Source organism: Balaenoptera musculus, chromosome 6, assembly GCF_009873245.2.
Source record: "Balaenoptera musculus isolate JJ_BM4_2016_0621 chromosome 6, mBalMus1.pri.v3, whole genome shotgun sequence".
NCBI lineage: Eukaryota > Metazoa > Chordata > Mammalia > Artiodactyla > Balaenopteridae > Balaenoptera > Balaenoptera musculus.
In genome coordinates, this window is record NC_045790.1 from 9025799 (window position 1) to 9053574 (window position 27776).

General features: G+C 43.4%; 1 protein-coding gene across 7 annotated transcripts in view; it reads right to left on the reverse strand.

The window, feature by feature from the left end:
• Positions 1-27776, reverse strand: part of MSRA (methionine sulfoxide reductase A) — a 386587-nt gene that overhangs the window by 221545 nt on the left and 137266 nt on the right. For all 7 annotated transcript variants that reach the window (XR_005020264.1, XR_005020265.1, XM_036854962.1 and 4 more), the window contains exon 2: positions 18522-18590. Coding sequence is in view for 5 of the 7 variants with exons in the window: in XM_036854962.1 (XP_036710857.1) it covers positions 18522-18590 (69 nt within the window). In the remaining 2 variants the exon portion in view is untranslated. The remainder of the gene's footprint in view (positions 1-18521; positions 18591-27776) is intronic.

Below are 27776 nucleotides of genomic sequence, written 5' to 3' on the forward strand. Positions count from 1 at the left end.
TCACCCTTGGTCTCTGAGACGTCACACTGTCCTGTGGGAGAACCCGAGAGCCATCCCCTCCACTCTCAAATGAAACAGAGAGCCTCGTGGTCTCATATACAGCCTCTCTGGATTCTGCCAGAGCTCTCAGAACTTCTCTGAGCCAGTCTCCCCATTTCCTGAGCATATAACTCTCTGGTTACCACCACTCAACTCAGACCTCCCTTCTCTAACAGCTACTTCTCAGCCCATCACTTTTTTCAAAGCTTAACGGCCCTTCACATTCCTGCCTTCTCACTGCCTCCTTCCTGCCCAATGTCACCAGCCAAGTCTTTGTCACTCCAGACTCACAAAGAACGTACTGCGAGTTATGTGCCTCTTGACCACTCACAGGGATGTCTTAAGCCTCAATGTGTCATCTGAAAAAATGAGTAGAACTAAGTTACTTCTAACATCCAGCTTGGTCATTGAATGGTCTGAGGGCTCTCTGGAGAGAATAATAATAAGAATTGAAATCTGTTTTCCTCTTTTCTTCTTCTCCTCAACTTTAAATGTGACTTTGTGATTGTGATTGGTGAGCAAATAAAATTTTTCCTACAAACAGTACATAACCTGGTATCCTTTACATTATAAGAAGAAAAAGGAAGAAAGGGAAGGGAAAGGTACAAAGGAGTTTACATTTTTCAAGTGTGGCTGGGAGCCACACGTTGTACGAGTATCTGTGTGCACGTGGAATCTCTCAATAACCCTACCAGGAAGATGGCATTAGCCCCACTTGAAGGATCAGAAAATGGAGATTCAGAGAGGTTAGGTCACTTGCCCAAAGACACGGAACCAAGGCAGACCTAGGATTCCGACTCAGGCATGCCTGGGATTCAAAGCCAGTGTTCTTTCCACTGTGCCATGCTGCACCCCTAGCAACAATGTCAGAAGCTGGTCTGCGTGGGACGCAGTGGAGCAGCCTGAGTTAAGAGCCTCCTGATTACAGATGCAGGATTGAAGGGTGATTCTGCTGCATCACTTTATCCATTACAGAGAATTCAGTGGCACCTGGTAAATAAGAGGCAGTTCATGTGGATCTCGTGAAAACAGCATGACTTTATGGAGCACTCTGCTGGAATTACACTTTCTGTAATGGGATTTTACTGTATATAAATAAAGTATACGGAGAGTCAATAGCAAAGGCACAGTGCACTACTCCCAACACATTCCCAAGGCACTCCTTTCTGTGGCTCCTTGTCCTCTTTAAAGGCACAGGGATGACATCCAGATGTTATGACTCTGATGATGCCACATCTGGTCCAGATGAGAGCTCCCACCAGGGCAAGAAACTGAAACCCAAATTCCAGCCACAATCGGACAGGTGTGAGCCCTTTATCAGAAGGTGGAACCTGGGCAGAGATGGGGACCGTGCTTGGCTAAATTCTAGAAAGTCAACTCAGAAGACCTGAGACAGACAAGAGGCGGCCAGGCTCTGGTCACAGACACACATTCACAGACCCTGGCTGTGCATGGCTTGGGGTAAATCACTGCTGGTCAGCTGTCCAGCAGAGAAGGGGGCAGGAGAAGGGGGATTTGAAGATAATTTTCAGCTCTAAAACACCATGACTCTCCCAAAGAAGATGAATACAGGAGGTAGAAATGTAAATGAAGTCGCAATACACTTCCTATGTTAGCTTTGCTTTTTAGCAAACCTACATCATATTAAATAATTCAACAAGATGCTTTCCTTATCACAACTTACTTGAAAACTACAAAATTTTTAAATACCTTCTGCTAGAAAAGAAACCATACAGCAATCAGTATCCGATTGATATTTTCAGTGTTTAGTGACAATTACCTTCTGTCCACATCAATTCCTAATGCTGCCTTAGTTTTATTAAGTATTCTTCGCAGTCTCTTCCCAAATTTAAAACATGCCCATATAGACACATATGCTCCACTGTGCCTCTGTACTGTGATTAAGGCAGCTCCAAGTTCTTTATACATGTTGTTGTGTTTCACCCTCTACCCTAGGAATAGCCACTGAAGAGTAGTAGGTCTTTATTCACCAAGAGGATTCAAGAACCAGAATTCCAAGGTTGTAAGGGACCTGACCTCTCATCTCGCTTAAATGCCCTGCTAGTATTAAAACATCCCTCAGCATCATGGCAAATGGTTGAACTGCCCTCAACCTTGAAGCAGGCCAGTCCACCTCTGCAGATCTAGTGATGGTTAGGAAGCTCTTTCCTACATTGAGCCAAAACCCTAGCGTTTTCCCTCCTTCGCTCTGATCCTCTCCCTCAAGGTCATACAGGACATACATAGCCCCTCTTCCTCATGACAACCTGTCAGCCCTTTGATCATCTGAAGACAGCTCTTGTAAGCTGATTACAAGCTTCTTCATTTGCTCCTCACTACACGTATTTCTGAATCCACTCACTATCTGCTCTGCTCAGAGTGTGCCCAGTGGGTCTGGACCCCTTCAAGGACAGCGGAGCCACACCGTTCCCCAGGTATGGGCTGATGAAGCTGTGGGTTCCCTGGACACGATGACCGTGGCCACGCCAGCGCTGTGAAAGCCCCGGCTTCACCAAGCCAGCTCACTGGAAGCAGCACAGTTCTCGTAGCTGCTGGAAAGCAAGTGGCTGCTAGCTGGACTAGAGGATGATCGATGACTGACAGACAGCAGCACCTCAATGCAGGGGAAGCAAACTCCTCCTGAGGACGGAAACGTGAGGCTGAAGACAAAGCCGGCTTAGAGTGAGCTGTGCATTTTATCAGGGCCTGACAAATACGTTCAACAGCTCACCTGGGGCAAAGAAAAGAAAGCCTTAAGAAAAAAAATAGCATTCAGTTTTCCTAGGAAGCATCCTTTAGTATTTCTCTATCTCCTACATATATCTGTTCATGGGCCCTGCCTTCTCTAGGTACTTGCAATTTTGTTTTCCCTTCTACATTGGGTAAGAGATTGATGGAATTTCAGTGAACAAATGACCATGACATTTGCCAGTGGGTGTTGATTAACACAGCAGAATGCCTTCAGTTCCAGCTGACTCCTAAGAGAAAACGTAGGACGTGTGAAGGCGGAAAAGAAATCCCAGATGAAGAAGTCTTCCTGAAAGGTCCCCCAAATAATCTGCAACCACAATGTACAATATGACCTTCTTCCTACCTTTCTGGAGAAGCAGAAAAACATAGGGAAGCTAAGGTCAGCCTGGATCATTCCATTTCATCAAGAAGGAGTGGTATGGTATCGCTGGGAGGGCAGTTAGTGAAAACCAAGGCTTTTGTGTTACCAGAAGACTTCTGTTGTAGCAGAAGCTGTGAATCTCGGCCACTAGCTTACACCAAATCTCATCATGGCAAGATCCACAGGGTCCAGACACAACAAGGCAATTCTAATGGCATCATAGACCATACCCTAGTCTACTGGTCCAGTGAATCTGAGGAATTTGGAAACTTGCATCTTTCCTCTGGCATGCCCCACTGTCATTTACATTTTTTTCTTTCTGGCATGGATATACTGCTTCCTCTTTCACTTTCCTATCTCTCAACCATTTTTTCTGCCTTGAAAATATCTTCCTTTCAGCACTGCCTGGCATCCAGCAGACAGTCAATAAACATTAGTTCCTTTTGCCTAGCACCTCCGTCCTCTCCACCTCCTTCGGAGCCCCCTGAAGGTCATTCATCCAGCAGGTATCCAGAAAACTGGGCTGGTGACACGTGTACACCACTGAGGAGAAAAACCATCCTCTATAAAATGCACTGGGCCATTGACTGCTAAATCCCTCAAAAGCTTCCACAAGTCCCCTGAGACCTCCTCTGAAAGTCTCTCTCTACATCTCTTACTCAACTCTGCGTAAATTAAGTAACAGAATATAAAAAAGTTTCTCCCACTTCCACTGCAGATGTGCAGAGTAGTATCCATTGATTCATCTAACCAATATTTATACTAAGGGCCTATATTTGAGACTCGGCCCTGGTAACCCAAAGACAATAAGACACAGTCCCCATCATCAAAAAGCAGGCAGACAGTGGGAGATAACCAATTCAATATCTACTCATAATGCAAGGTGGTAAATCTTATCTGATGAACAAAGGCACAAAGAGGAGTTGTGGGGAAAGATTGAGGAAAAGTTGCTGAGGCTTCCAAGATGAGCAGGGTTTCAGCTGAAGGTGTGAAAGTGTGGGAAGTGGTTAGAAAACTAGGATGAGGCCCCCCACAGGCTGGGTGAGAAGTTGTATTTAAAAAGAAAGAAAAAAAAAAAAAGGCTGGTTGAATAGATCGGAAATAGGTTCTACAAGGCCTTAAATGCTAAACTAAGGAGTGGAGATTACCCTTCTAAAACAAAGATTTCCCAGCAAAGGAATGATGTGGTCATATCTATACTTTGAGAAGCATCTCTGTCAGGGATGTAATCCAATCCCCTAGAAAGACGATGACAGATTAGCAGGGGGACTCTTGGATCTGTCCACTGGGCTTCATGTTCATTGCCTTCACTCTGGTCCAGGCCACCATCATCTCTCACCCTTTGAAGAGCATCCCTGCCCTTGAGGAAAGGGGAACCAGATTTTATTTTTGCTGGTAATGACTGAGGCTATGGTTTTAATGGGCAAAGCAGGGTCTCTTGTGACAGAAATGGAGATAATACAGCTGTTTGGGAAGGACATAAAGAGGGGGTGTGTGCAATAGCCTCCAATTTGGTCTTTTCAAATCTTATCACACATCATACTAATCCATTCTTCTCACTGAAGCCTGAGTGATCTCTCTAAAATCCAACCATGGTCCTATCATCTCTATGGTTCTTGTTGCTCTTAAGATAAACTATAATTTCCTTAACCCGGCTAACTGGGTGGGTAGTGATGCCAGCTAACCACAATGAGAAAAGGTTTAGCAGAAGAAAGAAATTACTATCTGTTGAGAGGCAACTATATGACCAGCACGACCCTATAAGATGTACATGGTCTATCCCACTGAGACCTGCCTTGTGAGAAAGTTATCACTATTCTCGTTTAATAAATGATGATCCCAGGATGCAGATTGTAATGATTTGCTCGTGAGAAACAGAGCTAGGGTTTGAACTTAGGTCTAAGTCCATCTCAACACATTGTCACCATGGAACCAGAGGAGAAGGAACAATGCCTTCTAAAAGGAGTTGGAGTGGGAAGTGGAAACAGGGGTGGTCTTTGAGCAAAATGGACCTTCTCTGTTGTATAGTCATCTATGTTTATTTAATCTTTATGCCCACTCAAAACCCTTTATTCCTTGGTCCTGATTTGAGCCCTGCCTTTGACCCTCCATATTTGGTATTCACCTTGATTACCTCCCAATAACATTTCATCAAATTTAAAATTATTATTTCCTCAAATATATATTTCTGCCCCAGTATCTCTCTCTGGGCTCCTGCTGATACTCCAACTACACATATATCAGACCAACTGACATTGTCTCATAATAACCAAGGCTCTCTTCATTTTTTTAAAAACATATTTTTTCTCCCTGTCCTTCTGTTTGAATAATTTCTATTGACCTGTCTTCAAGTTCACTGATCCCTTTTCTAATGTAAGGTCCTTTCTGTTAAGATCATCCAATAATAGCTTTTTAAAAAAAATTTCAAATGCTATATTTTTCAGTCCTAGAAACTCTATTTCTTTTTTTATAGTTTACATTTCTCTAATATAGTTTATATTACTCTATTACCCCATTCTGTCCATCTTTTCCTGTAAATTGTTTACCGTATTCATAATATCTGTTTTAAGTCCTTGTCTGCTAATTTCAACATCTGACTCTTCTCTGGGCCTGCGTCTATTGACTTTTTTTCTTTAACTATTAATCTTTTTTTTTTTGTTTCTTCATGTCTGATAATTTTATTGCATATTAAACACTGTGGATGATATGTGCTAAATTTTGTAACTTTTCTCCAAACTATGTTGACTTTTTTCCTGGCAAGCAATTAAATCTGGGTCATCTTGATCCTGTGGAAGCTTAGTGTTAGATTTTACAAGAATGGGTTTATTTTGCTTTTTCCCCTTAGCCCTAAGATGTAACCCTTTATCCTGGGTTTACTCCTAAGACATGGCCTTCCTAGAGTTCCAAGGAAAAGCCTGAAGTTTTTACAATTCTCTCTAACTTAGTAGGACCTGAACTCCAGCGTTCTCATAGAACCAAGCACCTGCTGAAATCTCAGCCTTTTAGCGGTTGCCTTCTCCAAGGTTTCCTTGGAATCTCACCCTGTACATGCACAGAGCCAGCCACAGGTTTGAGGGGACTTGGTACAGAGAGTTTGGGGCTCCCCCCCTCTATTGCTCCTTCCTTACAGAATGTTTCCCCTTGATTTACAGCTACTCTAGCAGCCCTTAGACTCAGCCTCTGCTTCTTCAGCCTAGTAAGCTAGCCACTTTCTATTTGTGCTCTCTCTTTTAAATAAGCAACTGTGAACTAGGAAATGCCCTCAGGGAAAAAGCTGGTTAAATGTGGTGCTTACCAAGTTTGTATCCCTTATTTCAGGAACTGTGTGTTCCCTCCAGGTGCTGCCCAGAGACCCAACATTTGGGTGCTCTCCAGTCCCTTCAGACAACTGAATTTTTAAAAAATGTTTTGTCTAGAGATAAAATTATTATCAGCTGGAGGTTCAGAAGCTTACTCAATTTCAGAAATCTGCTGACTTACAATTTAAACCCAAATTCAGCTGATAACAAATATCTGACATTCCATCCCAAGAGTTTTGGGAGATGGAAGAGTTAAGAGATTTATGTAAATGCTGATTTATTTCGTTGATAAGTTTTTAGTCTTAAGCATTGATTTCACATTTTAAATCACATCACCACAGTCCGTTGACCTGCGCTCCCTTGCACACTTTGCATATACCAGAAGTACAATTTGAAGTGCTTCTAAACTGTTCAATGTATTGTGGAACAACCCATTCTGAATGCAATCCAATGCACACATTCAACGTGATTCTGAATGATTTAATTCAATCCATTCCATCTAAAAATGCAAGTAATATGGATCTATAAGTAGAGCAATAATAATATCTAAATATTCTCTACAAAGGATTTGTATCTGTTTTTAGCTAATGTATCAGGTTAAAGAACCATTTAAATATTTAATATATGGGGATAGAAAAATTCTAAAAGTCTAAAGATATAGCATTTAAGAAAGATACACAAGTGCAAGTTAAGCTTTATCATCATCATCATCATTATTATTATTATTATTATTATTAATTAAAGACAGTGTGTGTTCAAGCCAGAAGTACTAGGCTAGGAGGCAACACTCTCCTAAATGGCGTCCCTGCTTTTTTTCTCACCATCCTAAACATTCTATCTTCAACACAGCAGCAAAAGTGATTCTTTTAAAAAATAGGTCATATGACGTTACTCCTCTGCCCCAAATCCTGTAAAGGCTCCCCTTGGCATGCAAAGTCAAAGTCAAAGTCCCCACAGTTACCAAAGGCCCTTCATGATTTAACTCCCTCTTCATCTCTGGCCTCAGCTACTACTGCTCCCTCCTTGCTTGTTACACTGCAGCATACAGGCCTCATGCCAGGCACACCCCTGCCTCAGGGCCTTTGCACTTGTAGTCCTTCTGCCTAGAATGTTTTTTCCCACAGATCTCGGTATAGTAACCTCCCGCGCCTCTTTTAGGTCTTTGCTTAAAGACTACCATTTCATTCATGCCTCCCTGACTGTCTTATTTTAAATTGCAATCCCTCACCCCACCCCCAACCAGGCATTTCCTCTTCTCCTCCCCTGCTTTATTTTAATCAATAGCACTTATCACAATCTGACATCCCACAACAAATATTTTACCTATTTATCTTGTTTTCTGTCCTACCCTACTAGAGTGTAAGTTCCTTGAAGGGAGGTGTTTTTTCTGTTTGTCTCCTACTACAATAAATCATGTGATGAGTAAGTGAATAAATTAGTTGAGTGCTAGACCTAGTTCTACCATTAACTAAGTAGCCTGACCTTGGGACAGGTGCTTAATCCCTCTGAGCCTCAGTCTTCTCAGAATTAAACACAAAGAAAAAAATTAAATTAAATATATGAAAACACTTTATAATATGAAATTTACTACCCAAATGTAAAAGTTGGCTGTTGGTGGTGGCATTGTTTTTACAGCCACTTCATTACTAGGTAGATTAAAAATGTCTTACATGGAAGAAAAAAAAACAGGGATGAAATTTCAGTCCAGTTACCAATGCATTAACAGCAACTGGAGAGCTATTTGCCATTCAGCTGGTGCACCTGTTTCCAGATGTTTGTGTGGGTCACTGAAGGCCTCTGTATTGGCACAAGGAATAAAGCACATACTATTTGCTTGGGAATCCAGCTCATTTTTTCCATGTGGGAAAGCAAGGCCGGATGCTGAACCTGTGCCTACAGGGCCTTCTCCGTCCTGAGGTCACCTTTGCACATTTCTACTACAAAGCTATTAAGGTAAGGCCTAGCCAAAGGACGTACTGGCCAATCGCGAGCTATTCAGCCAGAGGAAAGGAAGGCGAGGAAGCAGTCCCCATGCATTCCTGACAGTCCACTTGCAGTTCTCACTCCAAGCTCCTAGTGCCATCATATTCCTGAAATTTCCCCAGATGGACCGCCCCAAATCCACCCTCCCTTAATGTTCCCTACGAGGTGAATACAAACTCTTCCGCTCTTCCCAATGCAAATGTCACTGCCGCCTAGACAAAGGTCATACACCAACGAAAGGAAGCCTGGTGGAAAAGAGGGTGACAAGAAATTCTCCCAAGTACTAAATGGACACATGGGTGGTCAGAAGCAAGATGAATGCAACCTTCCACATGGAGACATTTTCATCTTGACCTGACAAGTGACCATCTTATGGAAATTAAGAAAATGGAAAAGGGTCATCACATAGAAAGGCATTCAAGATTCAATGGACTGCACAGGGGGTTTTAGGGGAGACCAGAGATGTGGCTAAAAAAATAAAATGTCTTTTTCCCACAAACAAAACAGCACTGATTCCTGAGTAGGCATGACTGTGGAAAGCCACATCTGGAAAGCCACATTTGTTCACGATAAGGTCTACCATGAGCTATCATTTAATTCTTTCCATATTATCATGAGTCTTGGGATCACAGCTGAGACTTGGAAGGATATATGGTGGGATGTACACCAGAAGGATATCCATCTGGCAAGCACCACTGTTGGTCCCAGTGTTACTGGGCTCAACAAGGAAACTTGGTCTTGGTCAACTACGATCTTTATCTAAGTCTCGGGGCACTGATGACACAAGGGGAAAATGAAAGGTATTTTGTGGAATAGCTCCTGGTGTATATGGACACCGGGGGTTTTGCTGTTCCTCCAGACACAAGAATTTAGGAAAAGTTCACAGGGTCTTTCATCATTGCTCACACTATTTTGGCCAAAGGCATGCCAAGCTAAACGATCGTTTCTCAGCATGGATCAAACATGTCACTTCAACTGAATCTCATTTCCTAGGGTTTCAGTGCTAACATTTCCAGTTATCCCTGGCAAAAACAGAACTGGCACTGTTTCATTTTGATTTCCTTAAAAAAACTATACGTTGTATTGGACGTAAGAAATTGCATTCATAGGAATTACCTTACTTTTATTTACTTTATTTATACACTGCATCATTCCAAAAGAAGAATTTGAGACAACTTACCAAAAACAAACAAACAAACAAAAACACATGAAGTAATAAATAATGAAAATAAAATGGGAGAAAAACATAAGTGAGCCAGTAAATAGTTTCCCATCTTGAATCCCACAATGTTTGGCAGTGAGAACCACAGATAGTTTTACCTATTCTGTCTGTGAAAACTGGAAAGCAGAGAAAACGCACTCTGATAAACATGTCTCCTGCTACCCTCCTACGCATTCACAATATTAAGCCAAAAGCATGAGAAAGAGCTCCAGGTGAAAGAGCCCAGCTGTTACGTCTTTGCAGTGGGCAGCATTCCTGAGGCTTCGTCATTTCTTGGCTGCTTAGCCATTTTCATCATTTTGATACTCTGAAAGCATGCCACATCCAGAAGCAAGCCGGCCCCCAGCCCTCAGGCCCTCTCTGGAGTTGCTTTTTCACCCTGGGCTGCTGAGGTTCAAGACTGGAATGCGCACGGGAGCACGTCCCCTGGTCACAAGATCTGGGGCGAGAACAGGAGAGAAGATGTCTGCCCCTTAGATCCAGCTTTGCTGGAGACATAACCTTCTGTCACCTGACTATGTGCCTATTTCTCTGTTTTACCCAAATCTGTAGAGGCAATCTGTCTACTGTGACTCTATTTTCAAACGTTTGACCAAATGGTTACAAATTTCAACAATTTGATTAAATGCCCAAGTGAAAATGGTCATTCAGTCAAATTAAAGAGGTTTCCATCACTTAAGCAACTATACTTATATATGCTTCTGACTCATGAATATACATTTAACCCATGCTCAGATACACGGAGCAAAACGGTAAACCCAGGAAAAAAACAAAGCTGCTTTCCTAATCAACTGGAGGTCAAGGTAACCAAATAGTTGATAAAGAGAAACTTCTCTTTAGAGAAATATTCCAGTTCATAAATAAAGGGAAATGCAAGAATTTAAATGTCACCATCTTGCAGCTTCTAATAAAATAATAGGTCAAGGCAACGATCATTAGGGGCTGCTAACTTCACCCAAAGAAAGAGAGCCAGTTATTAAATGCCTCCTGGACGGCTTACACACCCCACCTATGCATTCTGCTCAGGTCTCTAACTCCCAATTTGTAGAAAATACAGAGGCTTTTCAAGCATGGTCATTCAATCCAGACTGAAGGAGACAGTACAGAATAAATGATCTAGTTTCTTAAACAAATAAATTATAAGGAAAAATAAAGAGAGAGAGAGAGAGAGAGAGGGACTTCCCTGGTGGCGCAGTGGTTAGGAATCCGCCTGCCAATGCAGGGGACACGGGTTTCAGTCCTGGTCCGGGAAGATCTCACATGTCGCAGAGCAACTAAGCCCGTGCGCCACAACTACTGAGCCTGCATTCTAGAGCCCTCAAGCTACAATTACTGAGCCCGCATGCCACAACTACTGAAGCCCGTGCGCCTAGAGCCCGTGCTCCTCAACAAGAGAAACCACCACAATGAGAAACCCACGCACCGCAACAAAGAGTAGTCCCCACTTGCCAAGACTAGAGAAAGCAACGAAGACCCAACACAGCCAAAAATAAATAAATAAATAAATTTATTTTTAAAAAAAAGAGAGAGAGAGAGGTGAACCTAGAGATTAAAAGAGACTATTTATATCAACCCATTGCAGTGTATGGACTCTATTTGGACCTTGATTCAAACAGGTGGTTTGAAAAAACATTTATGAGACGATAGTGGAAATATGGACTCATGGGATATTTGATGATACCAAGGAACTATTTTTTTAGGTGTGACAATGGCGTTGTGGTATGTTTTCTTAAAAACTGCTCTTAAAAAGAGGTATGTGCCAAAGTATTCCTGGATGAAATGATCTGATATCTGAGATTTACTTTGAAATAACCTGGGATGAAGAAGAGAGAGTGAATGGGACTAGAGATGAGACACATTAGCCCTGAGTGATAACTGCTGAAACTGAGTTAGTGAGGTTTCACTATATTAGTCTACGTTTATGTATGGTTGAAATTTTTCACAATAAAGAATGAAAAAACAAATATTTTTTAAAACTCCACTGAAAGAAATAATATTGATAGAAAATTCCCAGAAGTTATCTAGTCCATCGATTGTTTTAGATACAATACAAGTAACTTCTTTCTGGGTTAAGCCAGGGAAGCACACTGTGGCACCCGTGGGGGAAGGTGGACCGAATTGTTCCTGGTGGACGTCAGGAGCCCAAAGACAAGAGTGGTGCGACCAAGGGCTCATGAATCTCCTCTCAGTGCTCACGCTGAGGGCGCTGTCAGCAGTACTGCTGACTGTCTTACATCACAGTGTCCTCCTTATAAGTACCCTGAAAGAAATTTCTTTCTGGTTCTAGAATCAAGAAACTTTACAGTTCCCCCAATCATGTAGATTTTCAGGATCATTAAGTAAAACTGAAAATCACCACTTCACACCCATTAGGCTGGCTATTAACAAATAAAAATAACAAGTGTTACCAAGAATGTGGAGAAATTGGAACCCTGTGCTTTGCTGATGGGAATGTAAAATGGTTCAGTTTTTGTGGAAAATGGTATGCAGGGGTTCCTCAAAAAAAGAAACAAGGAATTATCATATGATACAGCAATTCCACTTCGGGATGTATTTGCCAAAAGAACTGAAAGCAGGGTCTCAAAGAGATATTTGTACACTCATGTTCATAATGGTATTATTCACAATAGCCAAAATGTGGAAGCAACTCAAGTGTCCGTTGACAGGTGAACAGATAAACTAAATATGGTATGTGCACTCAAAGGAATATTACTCATCCTTAAGAAGGAAGGAAATTCTGACACATGCCACAGCCTGGATGAACCTTGAGGCCATTATGCTAAGTGAAATAAGCCAGTCACAAAAGGACAAATAGTGTAGGATTCTGCTTATACGAGGTACCTAGAGTAGTCAAACTCATAGAGAAGGAAAGTCAAACGGTGGCTGCAGGGTCTGTGGGGAGGGGAAATTGAGTGTTATTATTTAATAGGTATAGAATTTCAGTTTGGAAAGACAAAAAGTTCAGGAGACAGATGGTGGTGATGGTTGCATAACAACGTGAATGCACTTTTTAAGTGCACTGAACTGTGCACTTAAAAATGGTTAAAATGGTAAACTTTATGTTATGTATATTTTACCACAATTCTAAAAAACTGAAACCAATCATACAACCAACTGATCTTCATGTTGCCACTAGGAAACACAGAGCCACATTTGTGGCCAATTTTTATAAATTATATAGTATTACAGCATGCCCTCTTTGCATATTTTACTTCTCATATTTTTCTTTGGTCTAATATTCACCTAATTCTAATGTATGTTATTTTGCCATTTCTTATATATATTTTAATTTTCCCTTATTTCATTTTATAGCAAGGCCCAAGAAACTTGTCTCAAGTCACGCACCAGGATCTATCTGACTCCAAAGACCTCAGTGAATTCTGAATTCTCTGGGGACTTCTCCGCAACTTTTGGTGAGCAGGGCGTGCTTACTTTCTGGTTCTTACAAGCATTCCATGTAGTTGAGGTTGATGGATACGTGCTCTCCAGACAAGTGTTACTTTGTCAGACACTATTTGACCCACTCCTTCCTACTAGGGGTGCAGTTCCTCTCTCTTGGCACAGAAATCCCCTCCCGCACTCCTGCTGCCATGCTGTCACCCTCTCCACTCCAGGACACCCTCTCCAACACCACGCCTGTGCCTTCTCGAGCAGGACCAGGGCCATCCCGTGCAGTGCCACACAAACCAAAAGGAATTTTCAACACAGGCTCTGGAAAGTCTCTTCCCCTTTGCCTATATTATCATCAGACCTTTCCATACTCAAAAAGGAAATGTGATCATCACACACGCAAAAGAGGTACATAAAATAAAATGTGTCGTCTCCAGACGACCTGTTGCTGTCCCTTAAAGGTGCTTCAGATCACCATGGAAGGAAGGCCTATTTTTGTTTCCCCAAATGCCTCCTCACTTAAGAAGTTCGCGCCAGTGAGCAACCTGCTGTTCTAACGATCTTGTGAATTTAGACTGTTTAGTTAATTACAAACACATTTCAAAGTCATTCTTTCTGGCCTTTTTCCTAGAATGAGTGACTGCAGCCCCACAGCTCACAGAATGGTCTTCAATAGTTTTCAGTCAAGGTTCAGGGAGAAATATGCCACACCGGGATTTGATTATTTACCAACATAATGTTGGATCCTAGCCAATGAGACACCAATATATTTTCCATTGAAGTTGGACGTATTGCCTGCTGCTTTCAATGCTGTTTTCTTGGCTGGCAGACAAAGTAATTGTGGTTGTTTCTAATTCACCTCTAATTCAAGTCGGGGGGAAAAATATCTTATGATTGGTTCATCTTACAGACACTGATCTCTTCTCCCTTGGGGTACAGAAGGTGAGTCCCCCAGAGTGAGGCCTGCCTATGGGCCTCTGACAGCCACTGGCCTCTGCTCTGAGATCAGTCCTTCCACACAGCTAGTCAGGAAAGAGTCTAGCAAATTCTTGGCCCCCTGGCTCAAAACAGAGAAGTGTAACAAGATCATAGCACACTTTCATGATGTCTTGGATTGTCTTTTGCTCCCTCTTGTTTGAAGAGCCCAAGAGAACCTGACATAGAGAACAGGTTTTGCAGTGGTTTGAGTTCCCAGAGCCATCGCTATCAGGCTAGTAGGAGCCTAAAAACCTACAGCGACCCTAAGAATTCACAGAGGTACTTCTGCTGTGGTTGCTTGGTATCCACCAATTCCTGACCACTACTGTTTCTCACTGCAGAATTTTACCTCTCACTAAACAGCCTGGATATGGGTTTCTAAATGATACGATCAAAGAATTTAGAGTTAGGAGTAATTTTTCCAAAAAGGTTTAACACTCTGAAACAGAGAAAATTCTCATTAACTGAGAAGAAAGGATCTTAAAGGCTATTTACTTCCACTTCCCAACTGGGTAGGAACGATCTCTCATTTGAATACCTCTACTGATGGAGAGTTCATTACCCTACATCACTGGACAGTATTAGTACAATATTAGAATTGCAAGGGTATAATCAGATAATTCCCCATCTCTTATTGAAATGCTACCAGCCAGGTTTTATAAATATGAATTAACTATTCATTTCAAGTCATTCAGAAAGAATATAACAATATTTACTGAGTAAAATCCTGGAAGTTGTGTAACTACTGGTGTTGATGCTATACGGTACATAACGTTAAGTCTACTGCATTGGAATTTTTTCATTTGTTTATTTCATTTTATATCTCTAAGTTCATTATTTTTCAATTTCAACTTTACTCAATGTGTATTTATTATTCTTGACACAATGTCTTATAATATACACTCTCATTAGAGGGCAACATTATATCCCATGTGCCTGAAGTCCTCCAGGTGTGTACCTCATTATTTTAACATAATTTTTACCAGCACCCTTTTCACTCTCAAAAGTATCCTAGTTTGGATGATAAGTGTTATTATGGTCAAGTACTGAACTCGAAAGTTTTAAAAAACTGTATTTCATTTTTTCAAACTGTACTAAAAATCTTCACCAATTAAGACTGGAGCCCCCAACCCCTGACTTCTCTGCACTCTCCTCAATTAATAAATGTCTATTTTACTTGGAAACGATAAATCTTCCTGACTATGGAGTACTTTTAATAAAGTGAATAGCTGCTCCGTGCTTAAGAACGACCACCACAGAGAGGCCGGAGGCTTGCTCCCTGCGAGGACGGAGGGACCCTCCGCCAACAGGATGTCACCTTCCTGAAGTTATCGCAAGCCGGAGAGGACCTTTCTAGGTCAGGCACGGCATGCTGGCAAGTGTCACGTGGATGTCCTCGTGCCAGAGAAAACATTCCCTCTACTTGACCATATTGCTTTCATCTCTGGGTGCCTCAGTTTCTCCGTCTCTAAAAGAGCACAAGTGATGCCCACTTCACAGGGCTGTGGTGGGATTAGAGGGACGGCGGACATAGGGCACTCAGCCACCCGGAACAAAGACATTCAGTAATTGCAACATGTTCGGTTCCGCTTCTCCGGCCTGTAAAAAAGGGGCTCCCACTGACTTGAAAGAGAGCATCACACACAGACGAGTAGAAGCCCACCGGGACAGCAGGCCTATTACCCTCATTACCATTGTCCTAAAGTGCAGAGGAGAGAAAAGGGCAACAGAACGGCTAAAGAACCGTGATCACAGGAAAACAAGACAGGGATAAAACTGACTGGGCCATGAAAGAAAACCTGAAAAAATGAACGCCTTTTTGTTTTAAAAATAATCTGTGAAGATTACATGCCAGAAAGAATTTTTAAGGAGCCGTCTATATATTCTCTGGTCACTTGGTATAATAACACATTCATACATTTTTCAGAACGGAGCCTGCCCTTGACCCTCATTCTACCCTTCCTTACGTCATCCACCCTAAGCTCAATGCTAATGGCCGTTCGTTCAGTGGCCACTTTCAGAGTGGATTAAATTTAAAAGTTTCTATTTAGACAGCATTCTGTAAGGTACATTCAAATGATTAACCAATAGATAATGAAATTGAAACTGGTGATACTCCTTTGGCATAAAATACTGACTTCCCAGGCTGAAGAATGAGTCTGGACAAGCAGAAAGTGCCACTGTTGCTTTGGTGATCTCACAGTCAAGTCAATGTAAGACATTCTCCTGCACATTAATACCTGCTACTAAAATCAAATGGGGGAAAACGATAAATAGTAGGAGACGTCACTCCAAGCAGTATTTTCCTGGCAAAAGCTGTGTCTCGAGAGTCCTTCAGAGCACTCTGGGAATGCATAGAAATTCACAAATCAATTTGCTAAATTGGCTCGGCTGGAAATCATGCTTTTGTGCATGGATCCAGCTGAAAGGCATTTCTGACTCTACCAGACTCTCCCAGGACTCCTGTAACCAGGCCAAGAGTCAGGGGACATGGTAAAAAGAGCACGGACTTCCGGTCAGTTAGACCTGGGCTCAAATTCAAGCTCCACCATCTCTGGCTGAGGGACCTGTGATAAATCATGTGAGCTCTCTGAGAAGGGGATTATGTAATCCTACCAGCCTTACAAGGTGCTGAGAGGATTAAATGCCCAAGATATGTCAAAGAGGTGCACTTAGTTTGACTTTTTCAGTACAGCTATAAACAACCCAAATGACAGAAGCTCACCCCAAAACCCATCCACTCCCTCACTCCACTGCAGGCCAGGAGGACAAGCCATATCAAGTGAGGACGGTTTTGAAAACACAAATATAAAATGCTTGCATGCACTTAACGAAAACAGAGGCCTTCATTTAAGTATCTGGAAGAGCCAAACAGCAGTTCTAATAAGGCAAAAATCCTTAGATGTCAAGAGATATTCTATTTTATCATCTGTATAGTTCTGCACTGGTAGAAATTATGCACAGAATTCATTTCTTTTAAAACCACACCCCTTGGCCATTCACAGTGGGCCTCCCAGGGCTGCCTGAGGCCAGATGAGCCTTCAGCCCCAAGTATGGAAGATGCAGAAGCCAAGGGAAGGGTCTCAGAGCACCCCGTCACCCTTCCCATTCTACAGGTGAGAAAACTGAGGCTTGGAGGGGGGAGTCGCTTGCCCAGAGTCAAACAATAAAGGCCTTGGGTTAGGATTTTTAGGAAAGCCACTCTAAACCAAACCTTTGACAAAATAATAGTAATAATAATCTCGCCACGGAGCTTTATTCACTGATATTTCCAATTCTGTGGCAAACAATGTCATCAGTCCTTTGGGAAGGAGGCTTTCCTCCAATACCACGACAGGGGGAAATCTATGACAGGTCAGTCTCATTTTACATTTCCCAGTATGACATGGAACCTAGTTTCTAACCTAGTTTCTAGGGGTTCACAAATCTGAAAGACAAAAAAAAATCATCAAAAGAACCCTTGAACATTGATGTGACATTTGTTGTCCCCTGGTAACAGACACTGTGCTAGGCCTACAACTTAGGTAAAATGGCACCATCTGAACATAATTTCTCAGAGGAAAGTTAACAAATCAAATAGTTAGCAGACATCTTATAGTGACCACCGATGCTTTTTTTCTTCAAAAACCAAATTCTCTATTTAAATTTCTGAACATAATAACTCCTAATCACTGACCAGTACATTTTAAAAGGTGACGGCCCATACAGAGCAAGATTTACAAACACCTAGGCAGAAGTGGGTCCCTGTTTCATAACTCTCCAACTGTTAATCATCAGTGATGACTAACTCTGGGATTAGGGAAACATTTTATCCTGAATATGCTAATTTAGAGACAGTGTTGTCAGGAGGCTAATTTCTGGCTCAAAGACACTTCAATGCCTAAAGCAGTTTTACATCAAAAACCCTTGTAGGAGGCTTCCATCAGGACCAGGGGAAGATGGAAGCTGGAGGGGGGCATGAAGAAAGGGGAATTCAGGTTTTTAGGATGAAAGAGATCATAGAATCTGTCTAAAGGCTAAGGGGAAGGAACCAGAAGAAACAAACAAACAAACAAAAGGAATATGCTCAATTCATAATGGAAGAGAAAGAGACCATTCAATTAGATTGATTATTGATTTTTGTGGAATAACATCTCAAAACTCCTTGAATCCCAGCTTTAATAAAGATATACATATATATAGAAAAAAAATCCTTCCTGAGAAAGAAAAACTCAACTCCTAAATTATCAGGTTAATTCACAGTGTGGACATAAGAAATAGTAAATACACAGTTTGATATTTGATTTGCAAAGTGAGAAAGGAAAGCATACTAAATTCTATAGAATGAGCTTTTCTGATCCCAGATATACTAAGAACTTGATAGTTTTTTGGCTGCAACAACTTGTAAATATCTAGAAGAGCCCAGATTTTGAAGCCCTGAGGACACTTGCTAAAACTCAGAAACTTGGCACTAGGCTTTGCACACAATTTGGGTTTTCTTTCAGAGTTGTTATCTTACCAAATAGAGCCATCTGTGTTCCCTCTGGGAAAGGTTCAACTGTTCTGTTGCCATTGACATGATGTTTGGCTAGAAAAAAAAAAAAAAAAAAAGAAGAGAAAGAAAGAAAGAAATGCAAGTTAAGTGTAAAGTTCTACACACATACTAACACATGTCATTAAATGTGTCAGAGAGCCTAGTTCTCATGTTTAGTTAGCAACGGTACCCAAGCTCACCCTCTTAAGAGAGTTTCAACTATTTTGTTTTTAATCTCAGTTACAAAGGAGCCTAGAGATGGCCTGATTCAGGCATGTCATTTTACAAGTGAGCGCGCCCACACCCAAGCACGTGCAGAGCCGTGCAGCGGAGCGGGGGGGGGCAGCAGAGCCAGCCCAGCCTGGAAGCTCCTGACTCCCGGCCAGAGGGTCCCCTGTGTGCCGGGCCGTACCCTGGCGAACAAGGAGAGCTCGGGACTCCAGGGTGCACTGAGGTGGCTTCCCCTGAGGACTCCTGATGATCAGAAGTAAAGTGAGCTGTAAAGACAGCAGGGTCAGCCTGGGACCAATTTTTCAAGAACCGGAATAGCAGAAGACATCATTTCACAAGTCAAGCACTGTTCCAGGGGTCAGAGACGCTTGCCTTTTAAAGACCAGACAGACTTTCATTCCAGTGCTTCTTACTACTCGTCATCCACCCTCGTCACCTCCACCAATCATCCTTCCCACCCGAGTGCGTATCAAGGACTTCGAAATAAAAAGTGACCAGCTTGTTTTCCAACATTAACTTATTTTTATAACCCCCAAACTGCAACCAGATAGAGAAGATCTGAGCATGGTCCATCTACGAGTAGTCTAAGAAGATCCTCAGGAATGTTTGAATATGGGCATTTATGTTGAAAATACATAAGAAAAGAATGGCTAAAACACTTTGACACTGCATCATGGTGCACTTGTATTTTGAACTCTGGCACAGGGCTCAGCACCAAAGCTAGGCTCTGAGGCGTTTAGAGGGGAAGACTGACATGGTCCTTGCCCTCGAGGAGTGTACAATTATCTTCAAGAGGTAAAAATTTCAAGAGCGAACTTTACCAGAAAGCTTACCATTGTGTGCTAAGTCCTGGAGTGGGGACTAAAGGTTCTGTAAGAGTTTGCAGCAGAGGGACAGCAAGCTGCAAGGCAGAGCCAGGGCCTGGAGGAATTGCAACTAGTGTCGAGTCTAAAAGGAGGAGCAGGATTTGGAAAGGCAGAGGGTGAGGGAGCAACTCGAGTGAGAGCCAGGAGGAGATGCAACCAAGGCAGCATCCTGGGCCAGACTAGAGTCTAGTCTGGGCGCAGTAGAGGAGTCATGTTGAGAAGCAATGGCGCTTCAGGATGGATTGGTAGGCAGGCACCAGGTCATGGAAGGTCTTGAGAACCTCACCCAAATCCATGGGAACCCTAGGCAGCCTCCGCAGCACCACTGCAAGTATGTTAGAACCTGAAGGCTTACGAGGCTCAGCCTAGCTAGACGATCCCTTCAGGATACCATCAGTTCAGCAGCTTCCCCGGACTCTTGAGGGATGGTGGCACTACCTGAAGAACAGAATAGCTGGGAGAAGGCGAGGAGCCAGGCTGAACCAGAGAACAAGCCTCACAGCCTCGAGGCTCTAACTGGCACCACCAGCAGATGCAAGAGGTCACAGGTGGCCCTGGGGCCTTGGACAGTGCTCAAGTATAGTTAGGACCATTGGTTACTGAATCCAAAGGAACGTGACGGGGCTCCATGTGGAGGCCACAGCTCTGTTCTACAGTTAGGACCCCGAAGCCCCTGTCGGAGGTTTTAAAACGTTTGCTTTTACACATATCAAGAGGTGTAAACCCATTCAAACTCTAACCCACTAATCCCACTCATAAAAATTTAAGGAAAAATGCATTAAAGAGAAAAAAAAAAGGTGGTAGACATAAAAATATTTATTAAAGTATTACTGGTAATAAAGAAATCTTTAAAGCAACTAAATATCCAGAAACAGAGAAATAGCTTAGAAAATTATAATTCATGATTTATCACAAGCATGGACTATCATGCAACATTTTAAATAGAGAATTTGAGAGATATATTGAAATGTGAAAAAATATTTGGGATAACAGTAAGTGAAAACAATCCTATTACACGCTGAATGTAGACTATAATAGCAACTAACAAAAATATGAATGCTTATGGGAAAAGACTGGCAGAGAAATATGCAAAAACAAAAATAACTAGGAAGATTATGCAAGATATTTATCTCTATCAATTGTCTTTGTCATTGTCAGAGTCTTATTTCCTAGATGAAAATATGTTTGTTTGGATTTTTTAAGTCAACACAATTATAGATTTCTAACATTTTTTCTGCAGTACTTAGTTTCACAGGACAGTCCATCAGGACTTATGTATAGTCCAGTCGAAACACTACACACTTACCATCAAGAGTGTGGCCTATTTGACATCTCCTCTAGGACAGCTCAAAAGCACCTCCAATGCAGCAGGATATCCTTCCACTCCAAACCTGACCCTCTTCCAGCATCCCTACCTCTGGGAATAGGACCACCATCCTCCTACTTTCTAGGCATCCTTGCCCATTCTCTCTCCCTCGCTACCCATATCTAATCTATCACCAAATCTGGCTAATTCTGCCTTCCAGATACCTTTAGAATCCTTCCACTTCTTCCCTTCACCATCCAAACCACCCTAGTCCCAACTCTTACGGCCTCTTTGCCTGGACTCCTACAAGCACCTCTAGCTCTTCCACATCCCCTTTCTAATTCATTCTTCTCAGTGTCGCCACAATTATCTTTTTTTTTTTAAGTAGTTTTTTTTTTTTTAAACATCTTTATGGAGTATAATTGCTTTACAATGGTGTGTCAGTTTCTGCTTTATAACAAAGTGAACCAGTTATACATATACATATGTCCCCATAGCTCTTCCCTCTTGCGTCTCCCTCCCTCCCACCCTCCCCATCCCACCCCTCTAGGTGGTCACAAAGCACCGAGCTGATCTCCCTGTGCTATGCGGCTGCTTCCCACTAGCCATCTGTTTCACGTTTGGTAGTGTGTATATGTCTAACTCTGGTTACGTAACACAAAGCCCCCGGCCCTCTCCCCCACTTTCCATGGCTTCCCACTGCTCTTAGGCTAAAGTCAGAACTCCTTAACGCAGCTTCAAACACCCACATGGTCTGTCCACCTCAGTCCCTCACTCCCTCTACTGCAGTCACAGCTGCCCCTTACGCTTAGTCATCATTCCAGCAAGCAGACTACAAGCTCAGAGAAGGCAGGGCTCACCTTGGCTCACTGTTTCCACAGTTACAGCACACTGTGGGACCCAGCATAGGTGTTCAATAAATAGTTGCTAAATTAACGAAGGAAAACAAACTACTAAACAGTCTCTCTTCAGCCATTATGAAAGATATAGTATTTGATACGCTAAACATATATCTCTCTTTATATGCACATGTGTCCCTCACACAAAAATGATCATTGAAAATGGCCACTCAGAGTCTCCACAGCCAGGTGGCCTGGAGATCAGGGAACTCCTCTGTTCTAGTCCTTAAACGCCACTCCTCTTCCCTTCCCATCCACCTACTCTCATCTGAGAAAATGGATGTGGAGAGATTGGAAATGCTACCCAGAGAGGAAGGAGGATTCACATGCAACTCTCTCCTCAGTGCCAGAGTTCCCCGGGACTCTGTCTTATCTTTCATTCTAGAGCCTGAGGCCCAAAGATAACAAGCCCTGTTAACTTGATTTTGTATTTTCTCCTGAACCAGAGCTGAGCCTTACCTCAGTCCCTGGACAGCAAAGACACAGCATTAGCCAAGGAGAGGCAGCACAGTATCCAGGGCTAAGGAACAAAACTGCCTGACCCTGAATCTCTGCCCTTCCACTTCCTAGCTGTACGACCTTGGCTTAGCAACTTAGCCTCGTTGTGCCTCCGTTTCCTCATTTGTACCTACTTTGTGGGTTGCTCTGAGAATCAAATGAGTTAATATATATAAAGCACTTAGAACGGTGCCTGGCATGCAGTACACATTACTTAACTGTCAGGCTAGTATTACCATCGACATGTGAACTTTGTTTTTCACAAGATCTGAGTCAGGAATGACAAATACATGGCACATATTTACTTCTCCTCCACTTTCATGCCCATGGCAGACATCATTAATCAATCACAGCAGACTTTCATGATCCCCAAATATGACCACAAAATCTTTTCTCAACTTAGCACCCCACAGGGTCTCTTATTCCTTCGGGGGGGCATGTGTGATGAAATCACTTTGTTATTCCTGGTCTAAGTGAATAAAACAGAAAGATGGTACAAAGAAAAGCCATTTTCTTTCTCATTTCTACATAATACATTGCAATTTTTAAAAAGACGCTTTGAAAATCTCCAAAACTCTACACAGCTTTACGGATAAAAGAATGGAGGGAAATCTGAGTGCTACCTTCCATTCCATGAGGACAGAATGGGGAGTTGTTAAAAACCAAGCAATGGCAGTGCTAGTCCTGCAAACCGAGGGCATCTTCCCATTGAAACTCTGCTGAGGCAAGTACAGGACTTGGGGGCCAAAGAACCAGAGACCCTTTAAACATATTCTAAAGGTCAAATAAGACTGGGGGTGGGGAGACTCACCTGGGAACCTAATCAGCATTTGTAATTTTTTTTTTCAAAATTGGTGGCACATTTCACCACAGAAACAATCAAACTGACTAAACAGAAAAGTCACTCATTGATTGGGCACTAACTATTGATTACCAGCAGAGCATGACACGGAAACAGGAGGGGGTCTGTGACAGGGACAGCTGCTGCCTGGCCACAGCAGGCTGGATACCGCCCATCTGGCCGGCTGGGCTCCGTGCGAGCCTGTTCTAAAGCCCCGCGCTCCAGGAGGACAACCTCTACTGATGGCCATGACGTGTCCTCAGTCAAGGGCATGTGAGGACGAGGAACAGATTTCCATTTATCTTGAAAGCCCGGTGCTCGAGGAGCAGCGAGGTTAATTAGAGCACGATTGGGTCAAAGTCAACTATCGGAGAGATTCTGAAGGGGATTTGGGGGGCACTTCAAAAGCTTTAGAAGATGATGCTGACGCTGTTTCTTGTTTTGTTTTGTTTTATGAATGTCTAATGCACTTCAGACTTTATGACTGTTTTCTTCCTTCAGAAAAATACAATAAAACAGTTCAATAATGCACCTGCAGTAACGCAAATGCAGACATAAACCAACCGGTGATTAGCACCACGTCCTGTGCTCAAGCTGAGAGCTAAAATTCCTATCTTCTGGGTAAGGTTGCCGGGGGAACTTACAGGTAAATGGCAGGGAAGTGGGGGACTGGAGGGTGGGCCCCCAGATCCTCAGGATTCTCCTGTAGGGCCAAGCCCCTCCAGTCTGGGTGACCATGGCGACACCACCTAATTGGAGATCCCAGGAACTGCTGCTGCTGTCCTGGGAGTCCGGGTCCACTGCTGGGCGCAGAATCATCCCAGGACTGGAACAGCTGTATATCAGACTGAAGCCTCAGAGCTGCAGACCATCTAGTGGTGCCTGCCCCCCCGTCATGTTAGTCGCCCCACAAAACCCAACGCATACTCGTCCTGTGTTACTATCAGTCATTCACGCCGCTATGAAGCTCATCGGTGGCGATTAGGTTCAGTCTGGGGCTGGAGTAAGAGTGCATTTATTTCACGAATAAGGTAACACAGATCTGTCAGGCCCCAAAACCAAGCATGGTCTCACAGCCCCTCCCCTTGTCTGTTTCCTTGTGGCTCTTTCTCTAGATCCCAAATCCCTGGTGTCTCAAGGACAAGTCAGACTGGAACTAAGGCGGGTTCATATCTGGCCCACAAGCCCGAGCCTTGGCCGAGGCTCTGTCTCCAGCAGAGGGTCCTTTGATCACACTGACTAAGCATCCTGGGCCCCGGTCCTGCCAAGGTGCCCTTCACAGCGCTGTAAGGATGAACTGACGACTGTTGATTTGTAAAGAAAGGGCAGCAGGAGTCCGGAGGATGCAGCTGAAGCCCAGTCACCCAGATACAGGGCAGGTGCACTGGGAGAGGTCAGGTGATGATGCTTCCGGCCCCCTCTGCCCAGAAGCACTGTGCTTCTATCATATTTTTGTTCCTTACAGCGCCTGTTACTTTGGCTATGGGGTTTTAAGGTGAATGTTAATCCAGGGCGTACTCTGTATGTGAGGAGGGGGAGGGGGGAAGTTCCATGGCGGTGGGCAAGTTACGGGGAGGGCCGACCTCTGCTCTCCACCCATCCTGTGTCCAAGGAAGCTGGAGTCCTTCCTACCGATTGGTGAGGCAGGCGACTAGAGGCAGGGGGAGTCGTGGCTAGGAGCGGCTGGAGAGGCGCCCCCAGCAAAGGCAATGGCGGGAGTGAGACGAAGGTGCCCCCCTGCTGGGAACACCCAGAGGCGAGCGCTCCCCCAGAGCTGCAGGGGGAGCGCAGGGCCAGCCCGCACTGTCTGCCTCCCATGGTGACCGGTGACTGTGTATCTAAGTGGGAGCCGCCCTAAAAGCAAAAAACACGTGATGGAAAAGGCAGGAAGATCAGATGAGAACATCTTAGATTGTAGCACGGAAACAAAAATTCACCTGTCATTGAGGATTTTATCCTTATGCCCCAGCCGCTGTCCTTCCTCCAGTTAATGCCTTTTCCCTTTGCTCCAGGAACAACAAACTGAAGACCAGCTCTTGGCCAGTGAAGGTGGTGATTCCTCGGGCTCAGGCAGCCCTGCACCTCCGGGGTCCCCCTGCAGCAGAGCCCGAACGGCACAGTGACGGTGCAGGACAGGGCAGAGCAAGGCTGGGCTCAGCCCCAGTGAGGACACGTTTGGTGAGGCATCAGCTCCGAACGGTGGAGCTTATTACGGCTCAGACCCACTAGCAGTTACGTGTTTAGTACGTGCCAGATACCAGCTGCTGTGGGAAGAAAGATAAACTCCATAGACCCTACACTCAAGGAGATCCATCTAATCAACAAACTTATTGAGAGAAATCCTAAGAGGAGATTTCTGGCCAGAAGAGTGAGCTGAGGATGAGAGCGTGTTTTAAAAATAAAGCATTATGCAAGCAGAGGACATTTTTACTTTTCGTGATGTGCCTGCTGTGTTTTCTGAGGTCTGCTCAGGGCACAAGACCACGAGTGTGACTCTAAACCCGGAACAGCAACGCCAAGTGCACAAGGCCTCAGACACCAGCCCTTTCCTGTTCCTAAGAAAAACTGGCCCAGAATGATCCTGCTGTGTCCCCACAAGACGGCACAGGAGAGTAAAGGAGAGTGACCACAGGGATGCCCACAATGAGAGGGCAGGAGGTAGACCAGATGCCCTAGAAACCAGTGTCAGAATTATTTCTGTACGTTCCCAAGCAGGCGTCCATGATTCTGTAAAAGACAGTGATTCCACGGCCAGAGAGAAAGTGGAGAATGATAGGAAGACAGACTACACATAAAAAATTAAACATATCAAAAAAAAAAAAAAATTTTTTTTAATTAAATATATCAATAACAAACACATACATGAGTAGATGCTCAACCACACAATGAGATACTATTTTTAATTCGTGAAAATGGCAAAATTACAAAACCAACGCCAAGTACCAATGAGGGTGAAGAGACATGGGCTTTCTCATATACTGTTCATCGAAGTGGGAATGCTACAATCTATTTAGAAAGTAGTCTGGCAATATGCACCAAGAATGTCAAAAGCTTTTAAATTATTTCTACCTTCGGAAATAATCAGAAGGGAGGCAAAGGTTTCCAAAGATGTTTGTAGCAGAATTGTTTATAATAGTGAAAATCTGTAAAAAACCTATATGGCCCAACAAAAGGGGGATAATGAAGTAAATTGTGGCACAGTCCTCAGATGCAACATTACCTCATAATTTTAAAAGTATGATCATAAAAAGGTTTCTTCCACAGCATCAGGAAATAGTAATAATATAGAATTAAGTGGAGAATAGCAAGAAAAAAGAGGAAATCTAGATCCTATTAGGTGTATTTTCAAGTTGTACAAATCTAAACGTTTTCCTTTTAGTCCCATTCCTCTGTTTTCTTTGAGAAGGAGACAGAGCAAGAGAAACCACTGAAACTCTCTTAAGTGAGAAAAACCGATGAGCAGATCACTTCCTGCTTGGTCGCATAAGGACCCTTTTCTTTCCAGGGTTTTGAGTACCTTGAACTCTCGCTTGTTCCTTAACACAAGGCCCCCTGGGTGAAGAGCTCTGGAGACGCTCAGGGACTTCAGGACCAACTCGACCCAGCTGCATGACCGCCCTATTAAATCCCCTGACGAGGGCACTGTTGCCGAGATGCACAGGGCTCCGGAGCTTATGAACCCATTGGCAGGCGTGTGGGGGAAGGAGGAAAGGAGGCTGACAGAGGGACTTGGGGGGACATAGCTGCTCCAGCAAGTCCAGGCACAGGGATCCATATTCCATCCAAATAACATCACAGTTCAGAAAACAATGATTGAACATCGCTTATGTGCCAGGCACTGGGCTTACTGTCGGTCATACAGTAAGACAGTAAGACAACGCCTGCCATCTCTTCATCCTTCACTGACCAGCAATGCGCCTGCCGCACTTGTCAGAGCTGCTGACCAGGTACACCTACGGAGGCTCCTGTGTTAGCGGCACTGCCTACAGCTCTTTAACACAGGGTACCCCTGTTACCCCATGATTATCAGACGAGCATGAGTTCCCGATTCACACTGCATTATCCCAAGAAAAGCATTCCGTCATCATTCATTTCATTTTTAGAAGAATTCCATTTTCACTCGTGTAATACTGTTATTAATTACCACATTTAAGAACCATGTCTAATTTAGGCATCTGTGATAAGTATATAATATTAATTGATGGAAAAATTTCCACCTGACTTTTATGAAATCTCCCTGCCTCCTCTTAACACATGTAATTCCTAATGACTACCAAAATTAGACAGTCTTGAGATGAGAAATTCCATTTAAAATAAGGTTACTTGAAGGATTAAAATCCACACGTCAGCTTGATGAATGTGACATCTCCGTGAATAACAGTGTTGAAAACAGTTGTGTTAAAAACTGTGGCTGTAGGGACTTACCTGGTGGCGCAGTGGTTACGAATCCACCTGCCAGTGCAGGGGACACGGGTTGGAGCCCTGGTAAGGGAAGATTCCACATGCCGCGGAGCAACTAAGCCCGTGTGCCACAACTACTGAGCCTGCGCTCTAGAGCCCGCCAGCCACAACTACTGAAGCCCGCGCGCCTAGAGCCTG